Source organism: Felis catus, chromosome D2 (genome assembly GCF_018350175.1).
Source record: "Felis catus isolate Fca126 chromosome D2, F.catus_Fca126_mat1.0, whole genome shotgun sequence".
NCBI classification, from domain to species: Eukaryota; Metazoa; Chordata; class Mammalia; order Carnivora; family Felidae; genus Felis; species Felis catus.
Window position 1 is genome coordinate 54627908 of NC_058378.1, and position 12055 is coordinate 54639962.

Sequence of the window (12055 nt, forward strand, 5' to 3'; positions counted from 1 at the left end):
CGTCTGACTTTGGCTCAGGTCATGATCTCGCGGTTTGTGAGTTTGAGCCCCACACTGGGGTCTATACTGACAGCTCAGGACCTAGGCCCTGCTTCAGATTCTGGGTCTCCCTCTCTCTCTCTGCCCCTCCCCTGCTCACACTCTGTCTCTCTCTCTCTCAAAAATAAATAAAAACATAAAAAAATATTTATAGCAGCTTTATTTATAACAGCAGAAAAACAGACACAACCCAGATGTTCTTCACTGGGTGAATGGCTAAACTGTGGTCCATCTGTACCACGGAATAAAGACAAATTAGGATACAGCGATCAGACAGAAGATCAATAAGGAGACACAGGTTTTGAATCACACTGCAGACTGGACTGTGACAGACTATAAAACACTCCATCCAACAACAGCAGAATACTCATTCCGCTCAAGTGCACATGGAATATTCTCCAAGACAGAACTTGTGTTAGGCCACAAAGCATGAGAAAAAATTTAAAGTCTTAAATTTAGGAAGACTGAAATCATCAAGTATCTTTTCTGACCATGATGGAATGAAACAAGAAATCAAGAGCAGAAGGAAAACCGGAAAATTTACAAATATGTGGAAATTAAACAATACACTCCTGAATAACCAATGGGACAAAGAAGAAATCACAAGGGAAATTAGAAAATATTGAGACAAATGAAAATGAAAAACATGGGGCGCTTGGGTGGTTCAGTCGGTTAAGAGTCAGACTTCAGCTCAGGTCATAATCTCACAAATTTGTGAGTTCAAGGCCTGCATCATGTTCTCTGCTGTCAGCACAGAGCCTGCTTTGGATCCTCTGTCCCCCTTTCTTTCTGCCCCAATCCGCTTACTCTCTTTCAAAATGGATAAACTTTTTTAAAAAATCAGCAAAAATATAAATAAATAAATAATAAAAGTACATCTTAAAAAAAGAAAATGAAAAAATAACATACCCAAACTTATGGGATGTGGTAAGCTGAGAAGGGACTTTATAGCTATAAATACCTAATTAAAAAAAGAAGAGAGAGCTCAAGTAAGCAAACTTTGTATCTCAAGGGAGAAGAAAAGAACTAAAGCCAAAGTTAGCAGAAGGAAGGAAATAATAAAGAGCAGAGCACAAATAAACAAAATAGTGGAGAGAAAAACAATGGGAAACCATCAACAAAACTAAGAGTTTGTGTTTTTTTGTTTTGTTTTAAGATCAACAAGATTGGGGCACCTGGGTGGCTCAGTCAGTTAAGCATCCAACTTCGGCTCAGGCGACAATCTCACAGTTTGTGAGTGCTGACAGCTCAGAGCCTGGAGCCTGCTTCAGATTCTGTCTCCTTCACCCTCTGCCCCTCCCCCACTTGCACTCTGTCTCTCTCTCTCTCAAAAATAAATAAACTTAAAAAAAAATTAGGGGTGCCTTGGTGGCTCAGTAGGCTGAGTGTCCAACTTCAGCTCATGTCATGATGTCATGGTTTGTGGGTTTGAGCCCAGCATTGGGCTCTGTGCTGACAGCTTAGAGCCTGGAGCCTGCTTCAGATTCTGTCTGTCTCTCTCTGCCCCTCTCCCGCTCACACTGTCTCTCAAAAATAAACATTAAAAAATAAATTAAAAAAAAATAAACAACAAAATTGACAAACTTTTAGCTAGACTAAGAAAAAGAGGAAAGACCAAAATAACAAAAAAATCAGAAATGAAAGAAGAGGCATTACAATGAATATGACAGAAATAAAAAGGATCTTAAGAAATCTTTATGAACAATATGCACAAACTGGATAAGCTAGAAGAAACAGATAACTCCTAGAAACATACAACCTAACAAGATGGAGTCATGAAAGGAAAAAACCTGGACAGACCTATAATAAAATAACAAGGTTGACTCAGTAATCAAAAATCTCTCAACAACAAAAAACTCAGGACTAGATGGCTTCATTGGAGAAATCTACCAAACAGTTAAAGAAGAATTGACACCAATTCCAAATAACTCAAGAGGAGGGAACACTTCCAAACTCATTCTATGAGGCCAGCATTACCCTGAAACCAAAACCAGACAAAGGTACCACAGAAAAATAAAACTACAGACCATTATTCTCAATGAGCATTGATGCAAAATCCTCAGTAAATGGAATTCAACAGCATGTTAAAATGACTATACGCCATGACTAAGTTGGATTTATTTCCAGAATGCAAAGATGACTCAACATACAAAAATCAATCAATGTAGGGGCACCCAGGTGGCTCAGTTGATTAAGCGTCTGACTCTTGGTTTCGGCTCAGGTCATGATCTCCCGATTTGTGAGTTTGGGCTCTGCGCTGACAGTGCGGAGCCTCCTTGGGATTCTCTCTCTCTCTGTGCCCCAACCCCTCTTGCACCCTCCCTCCCTCTCTCTCTCTAAATAAGTAAATAAACTTAAAAAAAAGTCTTGTTAAAAAAAAATCAATCTAATACACTTCATTAATGGAACAGAAGACAGAAACCACAAGAGCATCTCAATAGTTAAAAAAAAAATTGATAAAACTCAACATATTTTCATGATAAAAACACTAAGCAAATCAGAAATAGAAAGAAATTACTTCAACATAATAAAAGCCACGTATGACAAGACCACAGCTAACGTCATACTTAACCGGTAAAAAGTTGAAAATTTTTCCTCTAAGATCAGGAATAAGACAAGGATGTCTACTCTTCTTTTTTAAATTTTTTGAAATGTTTATTTATTTTTGAGAGAAAAAGAGAGAGCACCAATAGGGGAGGAACAGAGAGAGAGGGAGACACAGAATCCAAAGCAGGCACTAAGCTCTGAGCTGTCAGCACAGAGCCCGACATGGGGCTTGAACCCATGAACTGTGAGATCATGACCTGAGCTGGTTGGTTGCTCAACAAACTGAGGCACCCAAGATGCCCCAATATCTACTCTTACCACTTCTATTCAACATAGTACTAGAAGTCTTAGCCTAAGCAATTAGGCAAGAAAAGGAATAAAAATTATTCAAATTGGAAAGGAAGAGTAAACTTATCTGTTTATAAATGATCTTATATGTAGAAAATCTTAAAGATTTTCCACAATAAAAAAATTTTTATTTCCACAAATAAAAACATTGAAACATTGTCAGAATGAAGGAATTCAGCAAAGCTGCAGGACACAAAATCAACACACAAAAATCAATTGTGTTTCTATACACTGACAACGAACAATCCACAAAGAAAATTAAAAAACAATCCCATTTACAATAGCATCAAAAGAATAAAATCTTTGAGAATAAACAACCAAAGAGATGAAGACTTGTACACTGAAAACTATAAAACACTGATGAAAAAAATCAAAGAGGACACAAATAAATGGAAAGATATCCATGTTTATGGACTGGAAGGATTAATAATGTTAAAACGTCCAGAGGCACCCAGCTGGCTTAGTCAGTAGAGCATGTGACTCTTAATCTTGGGGTTGTAAATTTGAGCCCCACATTGGGTGTAGAGATTACTTTTAAAAATTTTAAAATGTCCACGTTACTGAAAGCAATGTACAGATTCAGTGCAAGCCCTATCAAAAATTCAACGGCATTTATTTATTTATTTATTTATTTATTTATTTATTTAGCAAAACCAGAGGTATCACATTTCCTGATGTCAAAACATAATATAAAAGCTACCGCAACCAAAACAGTGTGGTACTTGCATAAAGATAGACATACAGATCAATGGAAGAAAATACAGAGCCCAGAAAAAAACCCTGGCAAATATGGTAAAAATGATCTTTGATAAGGATGCCAAGAATACACAATGCAGAAAGGATTGTCTCTTCAATAAATGGTTTGAGAAAACTGGGTATCTGTATATAAAAGAATGAAAATGGACCTTTATCTCACCATAAATAAATCAGCTAAAAAATTGACTAAAGACTTAATGTAAGGCTTAAAATCATAAAAATCCTAGAAGAATACATAGAGGTAAAGCTTTCTGACATTAGTCTGGGAAATGATTTCTTGAATTAACACCAAAGGCACGGGCAACAAAATCAAAATCAGACAAGTGGGAGTATTTAAACTTTTTAAAAACAAACTTCTAAACAGCAAAAGAAACAATTAACAGAGTGAAGAGGCAATCTACGGAATGGGAAAAGTATTTGCAAACCATATATTTGATAAGGGGTTAATATCCAGAGTATGTAAAGGACTCCTACAACTCCATGACAAAAAACCCAAATAACCTGATTTTTAAAATGAGCGAAGGGTGTGAATACACATTTCTCCAAGAAGATACATACTGGCCAGCAACAATATGAAAAGTTATAGAATAGCTGCTACCAAAAAACACACACACACAAAAACAAAAAAACAACCATCCAAAACAAAACCAAAAACCAAAACCCAAAAGAACCACAAATGTTGGTAAGGATGGAGAAACTGGAACCCTGTGCACTGTTGGTGAGAATGCAAAATAGCACAGTGCTATGGAAAACGCTATGGAGGTTCCTCAAAAAATAAAAAAGAAAATTACCATATGACCCAGAAATCCTGTTTTTGGGTATCTAGCCAAAAGAATTAAAATCAGGATCTCAAAACGGTATTTGCACACTCACGGTCATTGCAACATTATTCACAATAGCTGAGGGGTGGAAGCAACGTAAATGCCCATTGACAGATGAGTGGATAATCAAAGTGTGGTACAGACAGACGGTGGAAGATTACTGAGCCTTAAAAAAAAAAAAAAAACCAAAAACCTGTCACATGCTGCAACATGGATGAATCTTGATGACATTATGCTGAGTGACATAAACCAGTCACAATACAACAGACAGCTGCGTAATTCTACTTATATGAGGTACCTAAAATACTCACTCTTAGAAACAGTGCAGGAAGGGAAGAGCGGAGTTGTTCAATGGATACAGAATTTGTTTTGCAAGAAAAAGTTCTAGAGATCTGTTGCACAAAGATGTGCATATAGTTACCAGTCCTAGACACTTAAAAAATGGTTAAGATAGATTTTATTATTATTATTATTATTTTTTAAGATTTATTTTTAAGTAATCTCTATACCCAACATGGGCTTGAACTCACAACCCTGAGATCAAGACTGAGCCAGCCAGGTGCCCGTAAGATGGTATATTTTAAGTATTTTTACTACAACGAAAAAAAAATCCTTAGAACAGGAAAAAAAAAAAGTTACTATCGGTACAACCTGAATAAATCAAATAAATCTCCAGTGAACGATGCTAAGTTAAAAAAAAAAAAAAAGCCAATTCCAAAAAGTCACATCTTGTATGATTCCATCAATATAACGTTCTTGAAATAACAGAAATAGATAGCAGATAGCAGATAGCAGATTAGGGGGTTACCAGAGGTTAAGGAGGGTGGGAGGAGTTGGGTGTGGCCATAAGAGGGGACATGAGAGATCCCTGTGGTGATGGAAACCCTCTCTCTTGCCCGTATCGATGCCAACATTTCAGTTTTGACACTGTGCTATAGTTTTCAAGGTGGTACCACTGAAGGGGACTGGGTAAAGGGTATAGGGGACCTCTATTATTTCCTATAACTGCATGTGAATCTACAATTAAGATAAACAGTTTAATTACGTTTCCCCACATGATGGAAGTTAAGCGTTAATTGGAAATAATGTAGAGATAGATTTTTAGTGCTTGCTATTTATGTAAGTGGGGGCGAAGGATGCAGGTTGAGTCAGAAAAACTCTTCATGTCTGAGATGCCTCAACTTGGTTACCCCACTGTTCACCAAAAAATGCAGCACTGAGAAACCCTACATAATCATTTTTGGAAAAGGAGCCTAGCCAGAATGCTCCCTACGTTTTAGTCTTCAAAGGCCTGGATGTTGGACCTGTAATAAGAAACCAGAGGAGTAATCATGGGCACCAGGAGAGGACTCCAGACTCCCGAGCCAATTTTCTGTGGGCCGCGGGCAAGTTTAGCTAGGTGGCAAATAGCCACCTTCATGATAGAGATTTTCTTCCCATCCAGCTGTGAATGCGTCAGGATTAATACCATCCCTCTGATATCATCTGAATAGAGAACAATGCATCCCTTTATTCCCCCTGCACCTGCTTAGATACAGGCCTCGTGAGTATATGGGGAGATCTCCTGAGAACACAAGTTGGAAGAGTTAGTATGCTTGGACTACTGTGTTGGTCAAGGGAGCCCAACCAATCATTCCATGAAGAGGCCACCACTCCATCAGGAAGGTGATGAATGGTGCTGGTTGGCAGGACTGAAGCCACAATGCTGGAAAGAAAGAAGTCTACCATAAGTCACAGCAAAATCTTCTCCATAATGTTTATCTGCATGCTTCTGCTCTTCTGGAGGCCCCACTAGTCAGAAGTGATGGGTATGGAGTCCTCATGGGCAGTGAAATCAGGAATAACTGGCATTCGCTGAGCACCTGCCAGAGGCCAGGTGCTGTGCTGGGTGCTATTTGCACACCTCAGCGCATTCTCTGAATAGCCTGCTGGTGAGGTAGGTCATTTAGGTGTATTATGCACACCTGAGAGATGGGGGCTGAGTCTCAGAGAGGTTACATGGTCTGCCTAAGAAGCCCAGTTGGAATTCAAGGGCCCTCTATCTACGAAGCCTGTACCTTTGGGAAAGTATTAAGCGGCATCACATCTACAAGGAAATACAGGCTCTGAATCACCAGAAAATGGCTACAGCCCCTAAAATCAGTTGAACGAGGTCAGAAGGCAGGTGAAAGCTTTCGTTTGAACACAGCAACATTTCCTCCACCCACCTGGTACACAGAAAGCACTCAATAAATGAGTGTTAGGCTGAACTGACCTAAAGGCTCTCCCAGTCAGCTGTGTGTGTGCTGGGGGCACAGGCGGCGGATGGTGCCCTCTCGCCCTCCATCCTAGTTTAGTTTGGAAGCAGCAAAGTGGTCTGTATCGTCACGTGGGGATGCGGCCCTAGGACGCCCTGTGAGACGCAGAGCCACACACACACTAGGCTGCTTTGAAGTGCATGGGACAAAGAAACTCAGAGTGAGCCCCAGGGAATCAGTGATGACCTCAGACACAAAGCATGAAGAGAGCCAATTGTGGAACCTCTGAATTTTACAGACTAAACAGTGGGGGTGAGTGAGTGCCTGGGACTTCTGCTGACTGAGCAAGCAAGTTACCCCGCGGCTGCTGGGTATGCAGGACAATCCTTCTCTGAGAATGCACAAGTGGCTGCTCTAGAAGCAGGCTAGTAAGCAGAGCCCCACGACGGGCAGCATGGCCCTTTTGGTCACTGTCTTTGCCACAGGCTGCTGGTATTCCCACTGTTTCTAGATTCATCTTCAAAGAGTTTGAGATGAGGCAGAAGCTCGGCCCCCTATGCGGAGAAAATCTCGAAGGAGATTCTTGGTACAAGACTCAGAGCCTGATGCAGCCAGGGGACGGGGGCTGGAGGAAAGGCTTGCAAGTGTCCAGACAGTGTCAGACTTAATTGTTTCAGATTGGAGGCGGAGAGCAGGCAGGGAGCATGAAAGGAGAAAGAAGACATTAATGAAGGAATAACCGCCAAGGCCATACTAAAAATACTTCCCAGGCACATATTTCTCCCAATGCATAGCAGCTCTTTCAATTAAGGATGTGTCATTTCCTGGGTTATTAAATCCAGATCGCAGAACATTCCACTCTAGGACAGTAAAAGAGGGTCACGTTCTCAGCCTCCACCAGCACCAAAGCAGCAAAGAATAGGGATCATGGCCCTTGGTGTTCCTGTCACTCAGCTCCCAATGGAGCTGCATGAAAGCAAGGTTCCCTTCAGGGTGTGGAAAGCTCGGGGGGCCCGGCACGGCGCTCTTTCTCAGATACCCCCAAATTCCCCTGTAGTCACTTTGAAGGACATCATCACCTCAAGCAACTGGCTTGAGGCACTGCAGGAATCAGAATTTGGGGGAAGAAGACATTAGTAGCCACTTTGTCTCAGTTACTACAATAAATGTCAATAACCTTGACATCTTGTAAAGCCAAAGGCATCTGGCAAAAAGTCTCCCCTACCAGACACTAAGAAACTTCAAAGGAAATCGCAGAGCCTTTTGGCGCTGGGCACAGGGACCTGCATGCAGTGGCTACCCAGTAATGTCGATCTCCCTTTGCAGGGAGAGGGGGGCTATATGCACGGTAGGACCAAGGAGCCCTTGAGTGGGATCCCCATGACAGCCCTTTCCGAACAGTTAAGTAGTCTGGAAACTCTCACCTAACCTGCCTCAACTCTCACCTAACCTGCCTCTGAAGCAACAGGTCTGCAATTTACTCACTCTAAGAGCTGATCAGACTCTTGTTAAAGGCAAATTGGGAAGAAACTGAACAGCAAAATGGGCTTTAGGGCTAATGTAAGAACTGAGGATTCTAAGTGGGAAAGATCCTCAGAGATTGGACAAGGTTTGGACCACATGGTATTTTCCAACAAATGTGACTGTCACCAACATGTATAAATCAGGGGGTTTCAGGGGCACCTGGGTGGCTCTGTTGGTTAAGTGTCCAACTTCAGCTCGGGTCATGATCTCACAGCTCTGTGAGTTCAAGCCCCACGTCAGGCTCTGTGCTGACAGCTCAGAGCCTGGAAACTGCTTCGGATTCTGTGTCTCCCTCTCTCCCTCTGCCCCTCCCCTGCTCATTCTCTCTCTCTCTCTCTCTCTCTCTCTCAAAAATAGAAACATTAAAAAAAATTGGGGGGGGCACATGGGTGGCTCAGTCGGTGAAGTGGCCAACTTTGGCTCAGGTCATAATCTCACAGTCTGTGAGTTCGAGCCCTGCGTCAGGCTCTGTGCTGACAGCTCACAGCCTGGACCCCACTTCGGATTCTGTGTGTCTCTCTCTCTCTTTCTCTGACCCTCCCCCACTCACACTCTGTGTTTCACTCTCTCTCAAAACAAAATAGACATTAAAAAAATTTTTTTTAATAATTTTTTTTTTAAATCAGGGGTTTCAGATAAAAAGAGGCTTTCTGAGAGCTTCTGTTTCAGTGAAATTAATTAGCAGGAATTAATTAATGAGCAGAGCTGCTGGAACCACTCTGGGCTGTTGCACATCCAGCTGCTTACAGGCCACTCTGCTCTCTTTGTCTTCACTCTGAGCTCTGCCCTCAGGTCCTTATCTTCCCTGCCACATTTGGGCATGGGAGGTAGCAACTTGGGACCTAGTCTTTCCCCTTTTAACCCACAGAGAGAGAACTGGTCCCACCTCCTATTCTCCATCCTCAAACCCAGTTCCTTTGCTGTGGGTTCAAGTATCCCCAGTGTTTCCAGATTCATCTTCAAAGAGTCCAGGATGGAGCGGACACTAGGCCTCCTATGCTGGGAAGACAGAGGATACTCTGGATAAAAACTGAGATTGGTGGCAGGAGGGGACAGGCCTCCCCAGCCCTGAGAAAGCGGTTTCCTTAGAACTCTCTACCCTGTCCACCTGCAGCCCTCCTCTCCCCTGTGTCTGCCCCAGATCAGAACCGGTTCCAATAGACACACATTTATTTCCCCACAAACTTCTATTATTTCCAGTGGGCCACTGTAGGGAAAAAAGCAGACGCTGGTTCCCAAACATTTCATCATGAAGTGCTCATCCTTTGTTCAGATCAGATGGTGAACACAAGCAGAAACCCCAAACTATAAATACTAAAGAATATCTCAGGGGGCACCTGGGTGGCTCATTCAGTGGAGTGTCTGACTCCTGATTGCGGCTCAGGTCATGATCTCATGGTTCGTGAGTTCGAGCTCTGCATCGGGCTCTGTGCTGCCAGTGCAGAGCCTGCTTGGGATATTCTCTCTCTCTCTCTCTCTCTCAAAAGAAACAAAAATATCTCAGGAATCAGTAGGGCTGTCAAAGAGGGAATATGCTCACTGAGAAGATGATGATGACCAGAGAAATCAGGGAAATAACAATGTCAGTCTTGGTGAATAATTGATTGGTTTGTGCCAGATATGGTGCCAGACGCTTTACATGTTACTTCTTATGTTCACAACAACCCTATAAGGCAGGTGGTATTTGCCCCTTTTTCAGAGATAACGGAAAATGAATGCAGAAAGAACAGTGCTAAAGTAGACGGTTTTCTCTCTGGGTTGGTGGCTCAGCCTCTTCCCACCCGTCTGGATGAACCTGGTCCTGCCACGCACAGCCTTTTCCAGGACTGGCCTGTGGGGGGATCCAAGGGCCTACTTACGCTCTGCCATTTGTCTCTTGCCCGCTGGCTGCTGTCTTGGACTCCAAGGCGTTGTTGAAGTTGGAGATGTTTTCAGAGGAATAGAGGCCAGCTGGATTGTTGTACTGGTTTGTGATGACCCTGGGGGCAGAGCTGGTGGCCGGTGAGGCGGTAAAGGGCACGGCACTCCGGTTGTGGGCACTCCCTATGTGTGGGACCTCCTGTAGGCAGAGACCAGAGGAGATCAGTGCACACCCCCGAGAGACACTGCAGGCTGAATGCCAGAAAGAAAGGTGTTCTGTTGAGCTGTGGTAGCCCTGGTTCAACACCAAACTTCAACTGAGGGGCTCTGACGCGCCCACCAGACACGCAGGCAACGACCCACCGACCGACCCACCGACCGACCGACCGACCGACCAGGGAAGTCTCCAGCTGGGCATGTAGGTTTCCCCTTGTTCTCCCTATAGGCCCAGTCAAAGCCTAATCTGCTGCTAGGCACCCCCTGGGCATAACACCTCTAGATGCCTTGGGCTGTCATGATCCAAGCTTGGGCTGAAACTCCCTTTCAGAGTACATTCCAAAGGGATTACGGTACAAGGAGGAGAACAGGCAGGCTCTTGGGGCCTGGGTCAGTGCAGAGCAGGAGATGATAAAAGGTAGAGACAAACTTCCTAGAACTGAGGGGATTAGACAAGCAAGATAAGAAGCCCACGGGGCCACCGGGCAAAGCAGCGGCTGAGGAGGCAGAGGTGGTTCAGGGCTCCAGCAGGAAGGGGTAAAGGGAGTTCAGGATCTGCGGTTTCTCTAGAAGGACAAGGCTGCCCAGATGGAAGGCTAGGTGATACCTGTTACAGAGGCGGTGCCTGGGGGGAGCTGATGGAGAGGACTTTGATCTCCTCTGGGCTCATCCCCCCCTCTTTCTGTAATTTGAGACAGTGCCCTCCACCCCTTCCCTGGACTGCCAGGAGCCAAGGATAATTCCTACAGCTCCAGAGCTCCTTGCGTCTTTGCAAACACCCCCCCCCCCCAAACTTTTTAAACTAACATTCCTGGTTTTAAAAATCATGGATTTTTCTGACAACTCCATCAGGAAGGTGCTTTCTGCACAAATGTCCTGGACCCACCCGATAGCACGCTCTGTGCAGCTACTAAACTCAACATGCATCGTATTTTCTGTGTTCCCCAACACAGAACCTTCCTGAACGCTGGTCCCCTTCTTAACACTCAGGCCCAGAAGAACTGATCCCCAAAGATTTCCTTCCAGTCTTCTGTCTGTTGCTTTTTTTTTTCTTAATCTCTCTTTCACTGAAACGTTGTCTTTCACACTTTCTTAGAATACATTACAATGAAAAGTAACAATTTAATTCACTGTGTACTGATTTTTTTTTTTAATGTTTATTTATTTTTGAGAGAGAGAGAAAGAGAGCGTGAGCATGTGCACACAAGCAGGGGAGGGGCAGAGAGAGGGGGACAGAGGATCTGAAGCAGGCTCTGTGCTGACAGCTGATGTGGGGCTCAGACTCACAAACTGTGAGATCACGGCCTGAGCTGAAGTCGGACTCTCACCTGACTGAACCACCTAGGCACCCCTCACTGGGTACTGATTAAAAATAAAAGACAAAAAGAAAATAGTTTTATGATTGAGATTTTTCACTATTCAGATAGGCTTCTCTTCGACAAGTCAGAACCAGTGAGGTTTTAATGTATAAGTTACATTGAGTGGACTTTGTCCACACTGGACAAAAGCTAAGTACACACAGATCATTCACAAAAGGGGAAGTATAACTAGTTAAGAAAATGACTTTAGCAGGGATACCCGGGTGGCTCAGTCAGTTCAGCAACCAACTTTGGCTCAGGTCACAATCTCACAGCCCATGAGTTAGAGCCCTGCACTGGGCCCTCTGCTGTCAGTGCGGAGCCCGCTTCAGATCCTGTTTCCCTCTCT

The 12055-nt window shown here is 43.5% G+C and overlaps 1 protein-coding gene across 1 annotated transcript in view; it reads right to left on the minus strand.

Annotated features, from left to right (window-relative positions):
• PDLIM1 (PDZ and LIM domain 1) overlaps positions 1–12055 on the minus strand; it is a 48723-nt gene that overhangs the window by 14751 nt on the left and 21917 nt on the right. Inside the window, exon 4 of the mRNA XM_023240760.2 lies at positions 10132–10331. Coding sequence (XP_023096528.1) covers positions 10132–10331 — 200 coding nt within the window. The remainder of the gene's footprint in view (positions 1–10131; positions 10332–12055) is intronic.